The 17,989-nt window shown below is 41.6% G+C and overlaps 1 protein-coding gene across 8 annotated transcripts in view; it reads left to right on the top strand.

Moving 5' to 3' along the window:
* The window catches only part of CCDC169 (coiled-coil domain containing 169), a 68,101-nt gene that overhangs the window by 34,736 nt on the left and 15,376 nt on the right, over positions 1–17,989 (top strand). For all 8 annotated transcript variants that reach the window (XR_004178654.1, XR_004178655.1, XM_031655786.1 and 5 more), the window contains 3 exons: positions 11,516–11,614; positions 11,816–11,869; positions 16,202–16,278. Coding sequence is in view for 6 of the 8 variants with exons in the window: in XM_031655786.1 (XP_031511646.1) it covers positions 11,516–11,614; positions 11,816–11,869; positions 16,202–16,278 (230 nt within the window). In the remaining 2 variants the exon portion in view is untranslated. The remainder of the gene's footprint in view (positions 1–11,515; positions 11,615–11,815; positions 11,870–16,201; positions 16,279–17,989) is intronic.

The raw sequence follows: 17,989 nt of genomic DNA, 5'->3' as shown, positions 1-17,989 counted from the left end.
TCAAAGTATGTGACTCCTTGTTTCAGCTAGAACATGTATACAGCTTGAAAGTTGTGAATCTTGTCATTACAACAAGAAAACGGTGAACAAACTGAAAATCAGTGACTTTTCTTGGACCCATTGGAAAATTGTGTTTGCAAGGCAAACTCCTACCCTGAAATCTGGATAAACAGACAAAAGTGGACAGTCACAATTGAGATCTGTTCACCTAAAATGAGAACTGCTAGAATTGTAAACTGGTAGGTGCACCTGAATGGTAACTTTGGTTAATCACTGGAGGGAAAATAGACAAATCCATTGTGAAAGTTGGAGACTTCAACATCCCACTGTCAGTGATTGATAAGCAGGCAGTTGACCTGAACAGTGCTACCACCCAACTTGATCTAATTGACATTTATTGAATATTGCATCCAACACCACCAGAACACAGATTCTTCTCAAGCTCACATGTAACATTCATCGAGATAGACCACATTCTGAATCCCCTATTAGATTCTCAGCTTCTTGAGGACAGGGTTTAGGTTTGTAATTCTTAGTGTGCTATCCCTAGCACAATGCCTGACACATAAGAGGTGCTTCATAGGCAGTTTTTGAATAAATGAATGAATTGTAAAATTAGGCTACAAGACAAGGAATCTAGTCAGGTTGGCAACAGCAGTAAGATATAGTCTAAGTCACAAAGGAAGTACAGGTATATTAAAAATGTTTAAGCCTCAAGAGTTAGAATTGCAAATTCACACCTGAAAGTAACAGAAAACATCCTCTGTCATAGAGACTGCCACTTGACTAATATTCTAAGTCCATGTTTTCATCATGTCTCTTCTTTAGTAACTTGGAACAGCTCCCAGTTCTTAGACTCCTGAGCCTAACATGTTAAGCCTTCTTTATCCAGGTCCTTCCCTAGGTATCCTACTTTGTCTTTTATTTATTGCTCAAATGTTTTGCTTCAGCTCTATCACTACCATTAAATAATCATTTCTGATTCAAGCCTGTGACCAATATATAGCTCCTTCCATTTCACTTTTTGCATCGAAATCCTTCTCATTTTAAGGACTCTGTTGCCCATGTTTATCAACTTCTTTTAAAAACTTCTGAAGTATTTATTGTCTATGTTTCACATTTTGGCTGTTAATCACATATTGCCTGTAATTTTAACTGCTATTTGAATGTACTTTTTTTGGGTATGAATTTCTAAAGTTTTGAATCCCATCTAATTCAGGTCATCTTTAATGCAAAAATAATTTGTGTTCCAGAAAGTTATTTGTAAGCTAACTTCTTTTAGAACTTAGAATACATTTTCCATTAAAACTATACTAAAAAGGGTTGGATTCATTTTACATCTATAAATATATTTAACAAATTATGTAACTGATCTACGTTACTATGGTAGCCTAAACTTGGAATTCTTGGAGCAAGCGTCCATGTAGCAGAATTTTGAACTACCTCCCTCACCCCCTGATTATCCCTTCAAAAGCTCTTCATATTGAGCAGTTTATTTCATAGGGCTTTAATTTTCTATAAAATGACTCAGTTTAGCTTCTTGCATATGTTTGCCTTTTATTGATTTTCTTCAGGAGCAAATTTGTATTTGGGGGAAGGGAACTGGAAACCATTCATGATACTAGTGTGTAATTAATTTTTGAAGAAGAATAATACCTACCTGAGAAATATCACCCAATTACGTTTTAACAGGGATGTTAGTCAAATATATATAGTGAGGATGTGTCATTTCTCAGGGATTTGTTTTATCACTAGAATTATTTTGAGAGACTGGAACTTGCCCTGTTTCACCGAATTATTCTCTTAATATAATTTTTAAAATTCTAATAATTGTTAAGAAGTATCTAAGAGAGAATAAAGTGTTTAGAGAAGTAGCTGTGTTTCCGGAAGGTATGAGCTCTGAAATATCTTGCAGTTTTGCTTTGTGGAGATTTAAATCAACTGCTTCCATTTTTCTTTGAAGGATTCTTTTAATAGATTTAGTGACCTAGATCATGACCAATATAATTGAGAGAATTTGACTTGAAGATTTTTTCCCTTTAATTTGCAAGAATGTGAGAACTCATTGGAGTTACTGAAAATGATCAATTATCAGTTGGGGATTAAATTTTAAACCAAATGAGTGTATTATTGCTCTGACCTCTAACCCTTTTTTTCTCTACTTTCCTACCAATGTTTTAGGGAACTTGATTGTAAATTCAACAAATACTATAGCCTCACAATTCCTTGAACTGCTTAATTCTATTAAACCCTCCCTCTCCCACTCCTTTTCAGAAACCCATATACCATGGCCAAACCCTGGGCTTTAACATCTCCTTTGTAGAGGGCATTTTGGTTTGGTTTGATCAGCATTCCCTCTGACTTCTTCTAGGACAGAACTCCCCTCATTCTGCAAATTGTATTTTCTCCTTCTTTCAATCATATGTTTATATCAAAAGAGTTTTCACTGCTTTGTATGTCCCCAGAGCTCATTAGTCTAGAGGTGGAGACCTTACATAGAGTGGCCAACCATAGTATCTCTTAGAAAAGAGATACTCACCCTCACCACTGATCCAGAGCTGGGCACAGAGACAGTTCAAGAAACCAAGCCCACTAGCTCTGGACCTATAGTTAGATGGCACTTTTATGCACAGAGCAGAGCCCAGAACATACTTCCTAGGTAAAAATCGTTCTTTAAAGATCTGTGTTGGGCTATCCAGTATATACCAATCTTCACCCCTCCAGCCACTTTTATCCTTTCAGTTGGAGCAGGGAATCTTCAGGTTTTCATGATTGAAGGCTTGAGCCACAATTAAAAGCATATTTGAAGCATGACTTGAATTCCTAGGTATAGTTCAAAGCTAGTAGTACTTTTATTTATTTAGGTATTAGGACTAATCTTTGTGGCACATGTTAGAAGTCCAAGACTAGCAGGACAGGGCCAGTAGGAGACTACATCTAGCAGTAAATCAATATATTACATACTTTCACACCCAGAAGGAGATGGAGGTGTTCATCATTCATCAGGTGCTGGCACAGTCATGCTGGTACAGTTCAAATAGCATTATGTGACAGTGGGTCAGGCTGGCCTTAGAAAATTATTTCCACTCATCTCCTTTTTGTCTAAGGATGAGATCACATACCTCCCCAAGGACTGTGTATTTGGTAATCTGAACACTATGTGCTGAAGTGTTGGCAGAGGAGGTTTAATTGTTAACATAAGTCATTTCTGGGTGGTAGATTCCAGTTGGGTGGGGCCGAGCATTTCTGGGCAGCACTAGAGGGGTAGACAGTTATTCCTCTATATGAACTTCCTGAAAAAGTTTCTGCATGTGAAAGTCTCTCAGCAGGGGCATCTCTTAATGGTTTTCCCAGAATATAAGAGAAAACTAAAAAGTGTGGGATGATTAAACAACCCAGACCTAAGCCAATTTAGAGTAAATTGGCACCTGGGTCTATTGGGCTAAAATCAACTGATGAATTTACCTAAACTCACAGATGCTCTGCAGTGAGTTCCAACAGCAAGTTTGCAATGGTGTATTTCTGATGTTCAGTTCTGTGATCACAGGGCAGGCTCTGGAGGCAAGTCTAATCATAAAGAATCCAGCTTTCCTACAGAACAAGCACAAGTTATCTTCTAGTGGCAGTGTGGGTTTTCTTTGCTACACATTTAGCTCTATGCCTAGCATTCTGCCTTCAACTCATATGCTCTGAGCCACTAATTATGCTAGGCTGCCAGTCTTAGATATCAGCCAGTTGACTGTCCAGCCAGTCCCACCTGAAAAGGATGGTAAGATTGTTTTTTGGCCTAACAGAGCCCTTTTGAGTCAAACAAACAAACCAACTTCCTTCTCAGAACTGATAGATTGCCAAAGTATGTTGCTGGCTGAGGCACTGTGGTAGGAAAGGTAAAACTGTATCAGGAACACTTGTCAGGATGAATTGTTGCTGTTTTGAGGTTGGAAAGCATCTTGTATAATCAACTCTTGCCACCAAGCAGCTGATTGATCTTGAAGGATGGCACAGTAACAGCGGCTTATGTTGTCGTCTCTTGTTGGTAGGCTAGACATTGAGCAGCAGCAGTACTAGATTAGTCTTGCTGGGAAGGAGCCCATTATGTTGAGCCAACGCAAAGTCGCCATCTCAGCCACAGTGGTTACTGATCATGAGCTCATTGTCTACCCACTGGGGTGACCAAAAACAGAAACCAGATGCTATCTCCTGGTTAAGTCTTTGTTCCATATGGTTTAATGCCTCTTACGTAGTGGGTGCTCTCTGGTGAAAATTACTGTGCAATACAGAGATTTCACCCTTTGTTCCCACTTTTATAGGACCATCCACATACCTCTTTCCCAGATTTCCTCATCCCCAATCATCAAGTCAGTACAGATTTCGGCCCTCAGTGAATATTGGCCAGGTAGAAGGATTATAAGATTCTTGAAAGCTTTTCTGCATTTCTATATGTGACACCCAGGAAACCGTGCACTTCTAAGTCCTCTCTGAAAAGCTAAAACAGATGGGGGTAGGAGGTTCTTATGAAAAGTAGCATTCAGAAAAGAAAGTTCTAGAGTTTGTGAGGGATTCACTGACACAAAAAAAGAGAAATAATATGATCAGGAAAAGGAGATTATTTATCAAGCCAAAGAAGTGAAAGAAGTAGAGTGGTAGAATAGGCACTAAAGGTTGGTAATCAGGAAAATTGTGAGGATATTACAGAGTAGACTAGTTCTAGAAACTAAGACCTTAACCTAGATACCCCTCATCACAAATAGCTGGAGTTTTTTACATAAGGGTTTGCTTACATTTATTTCACTAATACCAGGAAACTAGTGTAACTCAGATTGGAAGATAAAAATTATACATTTTAATTGTACATTTATCTAACAATTTATAATTATGTATATGTATGGTATTATTGATGTGGATCAAGATAATTCACTACATTCCATCTTTTTATAAAAAAGGTGCCATAAACTTTTTCCTGTATTTGGATGCCTGTTTGATCCTGTTTTTATAGATTTCTAAGTTAGTTTTTCACCAGGAAATAAAAATTGACTTAGAGTATACAGTTAACAATAGGACATCCTCTTTAAATGTCTTTGCCTGTACCTCTTTTTTTACAATGGTAACAATAAAATGAACACGCATATAATAATTGTTTACCTTCTGTGGCCTTTGGAGTCATTTTACCTGGGTTCCATTCCAGCTCTACCATTATTAGCTGTGTGTCTTTGAGCCAGTTATGTAATCTCTATAAGCTGCAATCTTCTCAACAGTCAAATAGAAATATATTAGCCATTTCAACTGTAATAAGGATTAAATGAAATAATCTATGAAAAGCACTTAGGCCCAGGGCTCCCAGAGGCATGGAGGTGGACTGGGCTGGGCAGGCCAAGCGAGGAGGCATCTCCATTGGAGCAGGCCATGCCCGAAGGCCACCAACTGCCCACCTGCCTCAGGCAGGCCTGTCAGCCACCCCTCCCCTCCCTGCGCCCAGTCCCTAGCAGGGCCAGAGAGACCACCACCTGGTGGGAGTCTGGAGAAGATGAGGCAGGAGAATAGGGTCTAGAGACAGGGAGTCTAAGGCCAACCTGCCTCTGACTTCTTGGAATTCAACCTAAAGGAAAACTTCAACCTCTAATTGGTCACGAGCTAAGTCTTTACTTCAGCCTCTGATTCCTATTTTTGGGCCAAGTCTTCACTTCAGGGTTGGTCATGGGCTGTCTTCATTTGCATAGGGTGTAACCAGTTGGAAACCTCTAAAGGGTATTATCAAGTGCTTTTAGTTAATAACCCCAGGGAACATTATACTCAGACCTCTTGAGCCACTTGCTTGAGCCCGCTTCACTCTGTGGAGTGTCCTTTCACTTCAGTAAATCTGTGTCGCTGGCATCCATTGCTTTATTTGAGCATTTTGTTCAAGTCTTTGTTCAATATACCAAGAACCTGGACAACTCGCAGTCAAGACTTCCCATCCAGTAACAAAGGGAAGCCAAGAAGCACTTCCTGGGGGAGAGCTCATAATGTTCCTGAGGGAAGCCACGACAAGATGGTGGCTCTGAGGGGGAGACAGGGACCAAGTGACTCAGCTCATCGCCAGGGGGCAGGACGCTGCCTTCTAATTTGACCATCCTGCCCTTGGCCCTCACTGTCATGGTGGCTTTCACCACTGTAGTCCTGCTACCCACATAGACTGTGGTATCCGAGGGAGGGGGATCCTGGGAATCCCTGGAGCCTGCCTTCTTGGAAAGAGCAGGGCCCGAGCACAGGAACACATTTTAGATGTGCCTGCAGGGAGCAGGATTCCTCGGTAGTCACTCATCCTTACCCGGAAGCTTCAGGCTCTTGGTTTTGATTGTTTTCACACCTGTGACAGATGACATGGCCAGTCACACTGTAATGTCTGGAGAAACTTAACGGAAAGGAATCCCGATCCAGATTCCAAGAGAAGGTTCTTGGATCTTGCACAAGAAAGAATTAGAGGCAAATCCATAGTATAAAGTGAAAGCAAGTTTATTAAGAAAATAAAGGAATAAAAGAATGGCCACTCCATCAGCAGAGCAGCCCCCAGGGGTGCTGACTGGCTATTTTTTTTTTTTTTTGCTTATTTCTTGATTATATGCTAAAGGAGTGGATTATTCATGAGTTTTCCGGGAAAGGGGTGGGCAATTCCTGGAAATGAGGGTTCCTTCCGTTTTAAGACTATACAGGTAATTTCCTGATGTTACCATGGCATTTATAAACTGTCATGGTGCTGATAGAAGTGTCTTTTAGTATGCTAATACATTATAATTAGCATATAATGAGCAGTGAGGATAACCAGAGGTTACTTTTGTTGCCATCTCAAGTTTTGGTGGGTTTTGCCCCATTTCTTTACTGCATCCTTTTATTGACAAAGTCTTTGTGACCTGTACCTTGTGTCAGCCTATTTCATTCTGTGACTAAGAGTGTCTAACCTCCTGGGAATGCAGCCCAGTAGGTCTCAGCCTTATTTTACCCAGCCTGTATTCAAGATGGAGTTGCTCTTGTTCAGATGCCTCTGACAAAAACCTCTGTAGGGGAGCAGGACTCAGCAGACAGGCTGTGGCCCAGAGAGCAGCTGCCGAGCTGATGGAGCCTGCACCCACCCAATTTGGCCAAAGAAGCCCCCATACTCTCCATGAAAAAGATTTCCAGAAGCTGCTGTGTCAATAACAGTCTCAAAACAAAAGCAAAACCACCAACACTGAAGATCATTCTAGAGTCTGATTTGAAAACTAGGGTCACATTCTGCAGGGACTTTCAAGTGGCAAAAAAATCACCCTAGTAACCAGATCTACAGTCTCATCCATCACACCAGGGAAAATGCTCCATTCGCCGTTCCTCAGCTTCTGGTTCTGGTTTCTGAGTTCTCTCTATATTGGAGGGGTTTTAAAGCTAGAGGGACCTTTGCCCACTTACTCATTCACAGGTCTGAATATGGAGGTCAAGAGGGGAAGTGACATGTCCTAAGTCAGAGTAGATAAGAAAATAAGCCGTTGACTGAGCCTTAGTGTATACTGGGCACTGGCTAGCTACTGGGGATATGGAGATGAAGAAAACATAGTCCCTTTTACAAAGAGCTCCATCTAGTAAGGTAGAAAGATTGTTTTTCTTTTTTTTCTTTTTTTTTTTTTTGGTGGAGTCTTGCTCTGTTGCCAGGGTGGAGTACAGTGGTGCCATCTTGACTCACTGCAACCCCCACCTCCCAGGTTCAAGTGATTCACCTGCCTTAGCCTCTCAAGTAGCTGGGACTACAGGTGTGCGCCACCACGCCCAGCTAATTTTTGTATTTTTAGTAGAGACGAGGTTTCACCATGTTGACCAGGATGGTCTCAATCTCTTGACCTTATGATCTGCCTGCCTCAGCCTCCCAAAGTGCTGGAATTACAGGCATGAGCCACCATGCCCAGCTGGTAGACAGAATCTTTGTAGGCCAGACCAGGCTTCCCTGAAGCAGAAGGAAACTTGAAATTAGGGTAATGAGCCTCACCAGGGGTGGCCACCACACTGCCCCGAGATGATTATGTGTGGACACAGGGCTATAACATAGCCCTGCTTTGACCTTGTAGCTGTGCTGTAGGGCTAGATGGGGCCTGGAGTGGCCTGAGCTAGGGGCTGCCATGAGCTCTTTCCACTCCTCCAAGGCATTGCGTAAGTAATGTCACTTTCTATTTGTACAGCAAAATCAAGAATACAGTTTTCTATAATACCAGGTGCCTCCCCTACCCCCAGCTCAGTGAGTGGTCTACCTGGTCGATAGGCCCTTGTTTGTGTTAGAGACAGAACACTAGTGGTAAGCTCTGGCCCACAGGCCACTGGCAAATGGAAGCAGAGCTGCAGAGCCCTCAGGAACCACAGAGCCCCTCTGTCTGCCACACAATGCCCACCCAGCTTCTGCTGGCCCACCTGTGGGCAGTAGTAATTAGTGATGTGCAGCCTAGGACTAGTGCCAGGGAACCTATGGACACTCTGGGTGATCGGACATGTGCTGCTGTGGTGGCCTTTATGATCAGGAGATGACATGCAGTGAGAAGAAGGGAAGAGACGGCCCAGAGGGGTTCAGACCAGGGTGAGGTCCACAGAAAGGCCAGGGCCAAGATGTGGTCAGCACCCCAGGCCAGTGGGGGCCTCGTATCACCCATGCTGGAGGTCAGTCCTTGACTGCTCCAAAACCTCTGCTTGAAGGATTCTAAATGAAATGAGCAGGGCTTCCCTTCAGGACATGACTGAGTGATATGGTTTGGCTCTGTGTTCCCACCCAAATCTCATCTTGAATTGTAATAATTCCACATGTCAAGGGCGAGACCAGGTGGAGGTCATTGATTATGGGGGCTGTTTCCCTCATGCTGTTCTCATGATAGCGAGTTCTTTTTTTTTTTTTTTTTTTTTGAGATGGAGTCTTGCTCTGTCACCCAGGCTGGAGTGCAGTGGCCGGATCTCAGCTCACTGCAAGCTCCGCCTCCTGGGTTTACGCCATTCTCCTGCCTCAGCCTCCCGAGTAGCTGGGACTACAGGCGCCCGCCACCTCGCCCGGCTAGTTTTTTGTATTTTTTAGTAGAGACGGGGTTTCACCGTGTTAGCCAGGATGGTCTTGATCTCCTCACCTCGTGATCCGCCCGTCTCGGCCTCCCAAAGTGCTGGGATTACAGGCTTGAGCCACCGCGCCCGGCCCCTGATAGCGAGTTCTTACAAGATCTGATGGCTTTATAAGTGTCTGGCATTTCACCTGCTTGGTCTCATTCTCTCTCCTGCCGTTTTGTGAAGAGGTGCCTTCCACCATGATTGTAAGTTTCCTGAGGCCTCCCCAGCCATGCAGAACCATGAGTCAATTAAACCTCTTTTCTTTATAAATTACCCAGTGTCGGGTATTTCTTCATAGCAGCATGAGAACAAACTAAAACAGTGAGCTTCTGAGAAAAGCATGAAAAAACAGGCCTCCTGAACTTCCCCAAGTGACTGATGCAAATCACATCCCTCACACTTCACAGCACGCTGGAGATCTTTAAGGACAAACTGCAGATGATCTGAATGACAGCACTGACCATCAGCAACCTGCACAACTGCCCAGCCAAGAAATTGCAAGATGGAAGCAACACTTGCAGGCAAAGAAGGAGAAGAAGGAAAGGCCGGAGCAGACCAAGGCAAGAATGAAACAGCCCATGAATACTGGAGTGAGACAACTGACCTCCCTGGCCCACACCGTGCTGAGCGCCCTGTATCTGCTCAAGGGTGGTAAGAGACTACGTGGAGGACGGGGACTTGGCAGTGAATGGGGATCAGCGAAGGACATAGTGGGTCCCCCAGCGTCCCGGCCACAAGTTCCTCTGAAGACTGTGGATGACAATGGTAGCATAGGTGCATCCTTCTTATTTCCTGAGGGGTAGTTGGAGAAGCAGAATGCAATTGTGGGAAGAAATCCAAAGAAGGAAAGAATTCACAGGACAAGTCCAAAGTCTGATCGGCAAGCAGGCCTTTCCATTTTTTTCATGGAGTCTTGCTCTGCCACCCAGCTTGGAATGCAGTGGCACGATCTTGGCTCACTTCAACCTCTGCCTCCTGGGTTCAAGTGATTCTCCTTCCTCAGCCTCCCGAGTAGCTGGGATTACAGGCATGTGCCACCATGCCTGGCTAATTTTTGTATTTTTAGTAGAGACGGGGTTTCGCCATGTTGGCCAGGCTGGTCTCGAACTTCTGAGCTCAAGTGATCTACCTGCCTCGGCCTCCCAAAGTGCTGGGATTACAGGTGTGAGCCACCACGCCAGGGAGCAGGCCTTTCTGCAGGGTGCAAGGACACAGCCTGAGGGGGAGTTCCTGAAGCTGGAGCTGACCCTCCCCACTCTATCTGAACTGCACGGAGAACACATGATGGGGCCTCAGCAGCCGTCCATGGAGGAGGACACCTACTGCCTGGACCCCGACCAGAGACTCCACAAGGCAGCTGAAAACTGGAACTGCTTCTATCACACTGCTACAAGCTGTTCCAAAAACTGGCCCAAGAATTGAAGAAAGACACTTCCAGTTTTCATAACAAGACCCTCTTCCATGAGAAAACACCTCAGGAAAGCTGGGTGACTGCCATGTCCGCTGAGAGAGCACTCTGGGCACTCTGGAAAAAAAAAAATGACCACAACAGGCAGAAGCCAGCTGACTGTGAGGCCAAGTTCCTGCCCCCACAGGGGCCAGGAAGTGCCAAAGGAACCTGGAAGTGCCAGGGCTCCCAGGAGGGAGGCAGGTCACGATGTGAGGGCTTGGGTCCAAAGCACCAGCGGGTTTGGTTCTGTTTTCCCTGTAGCCGGGTTCTGAATGCCCACAGCCCCAGCAGAACATCAGCCAGTGCTGCTCCTCTGAAAGTGCTTTTGATTGGTCTCTTGTTAGTTGAGCTACTATTCATTAGTTGATGCTGAAATTGCCCTTATTGAAGTTTGATAGACAGTGTTAGGTTTGTACGATACCGTTTTTCAAATAAAGATAGCTTACTATGAAAAAAAGAAAAGCACTTAGTACAACACATGACATATTGTTAGGGTTCAATAAATATTGTGATTATTGCCATTACTTAAAAAGTACACATCGGCTTGGTGCAGTGGCTCACGCCTGTAATCCCAGCACTTTGGGAGGCTGAGGCAGGTGGATCACCTGCCTGACCAGGCTGAGGTCAGGAGTTCGAGACCAGCCTGGCCAACATGGTGAAACCATGTCTCTACTGAAAATACAAAAAGTTAGCCTGGCATGGTGGCAGGTGCCTGTAATCCCAGCTACTTGGGAGCCTAAGGCAAGAGAATCGCTTGAACCTGGGAGGCAGAGGTTGCAGTGAGCCAAGATCACGCCATTGCACTCCAGCCTGGGTGAGAGTGAGACTCTGTCTGGAAAAAAAAAAAAAAAAGTACACATCATAGAATTATGAAATCACAGAATGTTAGGTATACAAGGCATTTGCTAGTGAATACATTGATGGTCATTTCTTATTTTGTTTAGAACATGAATACATATAAAATTTTACTATTTACATTTTCAGGAATCCTTAAACACATTACTTAAACAGCTAGAAAAAGAAAAGAGGACTCTTGAAAGTCAAGTGAAATACTATGCACTTAAACTGGAACAAGAATCAAAGGTTCGTTTTTACTCTATATACTTAGCAATTCCTTTGAAACTGCCATTATTTCTAATGTTATCTACAAACCTACTCTATAATTATCACAAAATGCTTACAAAACTATTTCCTATACTATAGAGACATACACCTTAACTTAGTCTTGCTAGTATTGCTAATCTTCTCATATGCTGGACCCTTTACTTTTGTATCTTCACATAGGCTTACCAGAAGATCAGCAATGAACGCCGTACATACCTAGCTGAAATGTGTCAGGTAACTCTTTTTTATTTCCAAATTCTAAGTGTTTCTTCTTACTATAAATTACATTTTTCACTTTTCTAGGTTTTGTTTTGGTTTGGGAGAGAAGCAGATGTTGGAATTAAGTTTCTAAATATGGTGGGTAGACAAGAAAATACACAACTTGTATAAAAGATAAAAAGGGCTGGGTGTGGTGGCTCAAGCCTCTAATCCCAGCACTTTGGGAAGCCGAGGCGGTCGGATCACGAGGTCAGGCGTTTGAGACCAGCCTGACCAACATAGTGAAACCCTGTCTCTACAAGAAATGCCAAAAATTAGCTGGGCCTGGTGGTGAGCACCTGTAGTCCCAGCTACTTGGAGGTGAGGCAGGAGAATAGCTTGAACCTGAGAGGCGGAGGTTGCAGTGAGCCGAGATCACACCACTGCACTCCAGCCTGGATGACAGAGCAAGACTCAATCTCAAAAAAAAAAAAAAAAGTAAAAAGGACATAACAGTTTTCCAAATTAAGATATTATTTTTCATATTTGCTTCCTTAATTATCCTTTTGGTTTCATCCCTAATCACTAGAATTCCAACTGGTAGCTGCTATCTCTGTACTATCATGAAATTCAAGGCACTTCACTTTATAATAATGCATGGTAAGGTCTGAGAGATCAGAATTGCTGTTGGTAGAAGTGCGTACTTATAAATACAGGACAGGGAGGTGATCAGTAAGTTATGAAAGATGTTGCATCTATTTTCAAGCTATTCATTTGCCTTTCAGTTTTATTTATGATATTGTTGGTATTGTAGAGTTTTTGTTTTGACCTTGTCAGAGCTATCTTTTATTTATGATTTCTAATGTTATAGTTAAAAAGACCATCTCAATGTTTCACAGCATTCACCACATCTTTTAGTATTTGTATAGCATAATATCTGACATTTAAATATGTAATCAGTATTAATCTTATTTTGGTAATGTTTTAAGATTAGGATGTAAACTCAGTTTTCAGTGTGTATTATCCAAATGGAAGTGTCCAAAGAGCAGTTGGATATATGACTCTCAGGAAACAAATAAAGATTTGAAAATTGTTAACATATAAAAAGTGAAGTAGGCCAGGCATGGTGGTTCACGCCTGTAATCACAGCACTTTGGGAGGGCGAGGCAGGTGGATCACGAGGTCAGGAGATCAAGACCATCCTGGCTAACACGGTGAAACCCCATCTCTACCGAAAATACAAAAAACTAGCCGGGCGAGGTGGCGGGCGCCTGTAGTCCCAGCTACTCCGGAGGCTGAGGCAGGAGAATGGCGTAAACCCGGGAGGCGGAGCTTATAGTGAGCCGAGATCGCACCACTGCACTCCAGCCTGGGCGACAGAGCGAGACTCTGTCTCAAAAAAAAAAAAAAAAAAAAAAAAAAATGAAGTCATTGAATGAATGAAATGCATTGGGAAGAATATACAGTGGGAAAAGAAAAAATAGTCTAGGATATAGCTGTGAAGTTCAACAGTGACGATCAAGGGAAAAAGAGCCGAAAAGAGGATTGGAGTCCTGAAGACACAACTAGGTCTGACAAGGAGGTAGAGGATATTGAGGATGGGAGTAGCATGAAGAATAATCTGCTAGTCACTGATCCCGAATATCTAGAGGGATTAATGAAAGGATTGAGAGGAAGAGCATTAGGTTTGGGGATTAAAGCCAATAGGGCGATATTTAGAAAATTTTGAGAAAGGTCTATCATGGGTAAAGGGAAGTGTGTGTTGCGGTGTTGACTAAGGTAAACAAGAAGAAATTGAGACAAGATAGGATCAGCTCTTGCAGTCTCTTGTCTGTAAAATGGATGATTAGCTTAAACTTCATGGTCCTTGATACTGGGCTGGATGCATTGATTCCTCCTAGAACACAGGCAACCTTATGCCTTTCCTCAGACTATGTGCTTGGAATGTGCTCCTTCTCATACATGCCAATTCCACTTCCTTCAAGGTCTAGCACAAACGCTACCTCTCTATGGGGCCATGACGTGATGAAAAGACCAGACTGTAGTGGGATTGCAAATCTGAATCTGAATCCCAGCTCTGCACTTGCTATTATGTGACCTTTCTGGGCCTTAATTTCCTTCCTCACCTGTGAAAAGAAAGTATCAGTATCTTGCAGGGGTTTTGTGAGTATGTAGAGAAATAATACATGTGCAGTGCTGGGTGAAGTTTCTGGCACATAGTAGGTTTTAAATTCCAGTAAATGGTGAATATCACTTTCCTATGTTTCTTTTCTGATTTTCCGAGCCCCTCTGTGACAGGGACACCAGAATTTCTGCTTGCCTTAGCCTTCCTCCTGGTCCCTTATTGCTGGTAAATCTGTTTGCTTCACTCAGCTGTAGGTTCCTCCCTGAGGTCAGGCAGGGTGACTCATGCTTTCTATTCCCTTTCACAAAGAGTGGCAAAAAGGAAATATGCAAAATTCTTTACTGAACTGAACATAAAATAGAAATTTATGTTCATAATATTAAGCCCAAGTTATTAAGAAAAAGGTGATATATAAAACATTGTTGAAGGATTCTTTTAAGGTTAAAAGTAAAGTCTTTTGTCCCCAAGGCATTCATTTACCTTTGTTTATCTGAAAAATTCACTTATGTGAAATAATCCTACTCTGACTCCACAGGATCACTGAACATACGATAAAAGCCTATTTTAACAGCTTCCCAGGAAGATGTTAATCCTGTCCCCAGTATAAATGTTAATAAGGATTTTCACTCTAGAGTGAATTGTTAATCTCTATAGTGAAGGACAGTTGTAACCATGTGGATACTATGGTGATTGGAAAGGTTAACGGATGATTTGCAGTTCTTCCCAGGCTGAATACATAAATAATTGATTCATTGGTAGATAACTAGAGCTATTTGCTGAGTGTGCTGTTTATCCTTCTGCTGCTGTCCTCTCTGTGGCTTTGTCTCACTCTTGATTCACTGTTTTGAATGAAACTGAGTTTCCCCCTCTTGGGAGTCTTCTGATATGCACAACGTAAGAACACTACGGACATTGCTTTTTAATACATAGGTACGTTACATTACTTAAAGTCAGGCAGAAAGACTGATTAGAGCTTTTTGCAACACATAATAAACTTAAGCTTTAGCTTCTATCCTCGTAAACATAGAATTTTAGCAATGGCTGTGAGAGGTTGAGGAATATAATGCTTTTAGCTCACAGATAAGGAATCTGAGGCTTTTCTGTTTCATTATCGGGAAGTTCTAATTGTTAAAATTGTTAAAATATCATATGATGCCTCTTATTCTCCTTTCCTGAAACTTCCTTAAAATCCATTGGTTTTAGTTACATCCTCTGAAGAATAAGAACAAGTCTACACTCTTCCTGCAAGATAGGTTTTCAAAGATTTGTAAATGCCTCTCAGTCTTCCCTTAGTTTTTTGTTTTGTTTTGTTTTCTAAGCTAAAATATTAAGTTACATTAGCCATTCCCATAACATAGGTTCCAGACTGCCCAGGTATTTCAGCTGCCTTTTTGGACAATTCTGTTATTGTTCATTTAAAAATGTGGCTCCCTAGGTTTAAATGTAGTACTTAGGTTTAAATTTAGTACTTTAGATATAATGTCAACAGCATAGTGACCAAAGTCTTAACTAACTCTGCCGCACCCATTTTTCTTCTCTGCTGCCTATCATTCTGAAATACAGATACAATAGTGTTGTTTCCTGTTAAAAACCTTCAGTTTGCATTACCCAGAGGATCACAGCAAAGCTCTGTGGTGTGGTCTCTATAGGGTCCTCTCCAACTTGGCTGTACCTGTCTCTGCAAGCTTGTCCCTGCTAATATCCTAGACTGCCGTTAGACCAAATGCTATGTGCAGTTTCTGGATATATCTACTGCTTTATACCTGAGGTCCTTACTGTTCCTTCTACCTAGAATATCCTTTCCTTAGTTCTTAATTGGCTACTCTTCCATGTGGAGCCCCCCAAACCCTCAATTAACTACATCTCCTGTATGCTTACAAAGCACCTGTGCACATCTCTATCAAGGCACTTAATTATAGTCACCTATTTATTTTGTTGTTTCCCCAATAGAACTAGGACCCATTTGTCTTTGTACCTAAGTGCTTAATGTAGTGGCAGCATATAGTAGATGCTCCATAACATTAGCTGAAGGAATGAATGAATTCTATTTTCTGTTCCAATATACCCAAACCTGTCACTCATATCAAATGATCTAATATCTTAGCTCACACACAAAAAGCTTCTCTTACATATGCTACAGAAAAACCAGGTTATGGGAGAGTTAATTGAGAATTGACTATCTCTCTTATTTCTGAAATCAATTATGTACTAAGAGGATAAACACTCAAATTTTTGTATTTCAGGGTTCTGGTTTACATCAAGTTTCTAAAAGGCAACAGATGGATCAACTGCCTAGGATGCAAGAGAATCTAGTGAAAACGTAAGTCTAGCTACATATTTTCTTTCTAATTAATTACATTTGCACATAAATGCCACTGACAAAACAGGTGTCCACTATATTTTGGAAGCAGAACGTCTAGGTTTTATAGCAACAATATAAAATTGCAGATGGTAAGAGAACTTAAAGAAGTTGTGATCTGTTCCACTATTTATACACATTTTTTTTTAGATCTCAGATACATTTTTGGTCCTCAAGCACAATAATATATTAGTTTTTAAACTAAAATAATATGTACCTAGGAGAGCTTAAACACTACACCATTAACAATGACATAAACATAGTCATACCTTGGAGATATTATGGGTTTGGTTCCGGACCACTGTAATGAAGCTAGTATCACAATGAAGTGAGTTATACAAATTTTGGGGTTTCTCAGTATATATAAAAGTTATTTTTATACCATTATACCATTACTGTAGTCTATTAAGTGTGCATTAGCATTATGTCTAAAAACAATGTAAATATCTTAATTTTAAAAGATTCTATGCTGAAAAATGCTATTGATCATCTGAGCCTTCAGTGAGTTATAATCTCTTTGCTGGTGGAGGGTCTTGCCTTGATGTTGATGGCTCCTGATGAATCAGAGTGGTGGTTGCTGAAAGCTGAAGTGCCTGTGGCAAATTCTGAGAAGAGGGCAACAACGAAGTTTGATGCACCGATTGACTCTTTTATGAAAGATGTCTCTGTCATTTGTGTTGTGGTTTGATAGCATTTTACCTACAGTAGAACTTCTTTCAAAATTGGCATAATCCTTTCAAAGTCTGCTGCTGCTTTATCGACCAAGTCCATAGAATATTCTAAATCCTTTGCTGTCATTTCAAAAATGACATCACAGCATCTTTACCAGGAGCAGATTTCATCTCAAGAGACCACTTTCTTTGCTCATTTGTAAGAAGCAACTCCTCATCCATTCAAATTTTATTGTCAGATTGCAGCAAGTCAGTCACCTCTTCAGGCTCTACTTCAAATTCTAGTTCTCTTGCTATTTCCAAAACATCTACCGTTACTTCCTCCACTGAAGTCTTGCACCCTTCATAGTCATCTGTGAGGGCTGGAATCAACTTCTTCCAAACTTCTTTTAATGTTGACATTTTTCTACCTCCTCCCATAAATAACAAATGTTCTTAGTGGCATCTAGAATGATGAATCCTTTCCAGAAGGTTTTCTCCCAGACCCGTCAGAGGAATCACTATCTGTGGCAGATATAACCTTATGAAATGTATTTCTTAAATAATAAGACTTGAAAGTTAAAATTACTCCTTGATAAGTGGGCAGCAGAATAGATGTTATGTTAACAGGCATTTAAGCAACATTTATCTTCTTGTGTATCTCCCACAGAGTTCTTGGATGTAACCAGGTACATTATCAAAGAGTTATAATATTTTGAAAGGAATCTTATTTTCTAAGCAGTAGGTCTCAACACTGGGCTTAAAATATTCAATAAACCATGCTGTAAACTCTAAACTCTTGTGCTGTCATCTGGGCTTTGTTGTTTCATTTACAGAGTACAGGAATATTAGGTTTAGCATAATTCCTAGGATTTTCAGAATGGTAAATGAGCATTAGCTTCAACATAAAGTCACCGGCTGCATTAGACAAGTCAACCTGTTTTTTTTGATGCTTCGAAGCCAGGCATTGTCTTCTCCTCTCTAGCTAGGAATGTCTAGGTGACATGGTTTTCACAGTTTCC

Source organism: Papio anubis, chromosome 15, assembly GCF_008728515.1.
Source record: "Papio anubis isolate 15944 chromosome 15, Panubis1.0, whole genome shotgun sequence".
In the NCBI taxonomy this organism is placed as follows: Eukaryota; Metazoa; Chordata; class Mammalia; order Primates; family Cercopithecidae; genus Papio; species Papio anubis.
The sequence above is the reverse complement of the archived record's forward strand: the minus strand, read 5'-3'. Positions and strand labels throughout refer to the sequence as shown.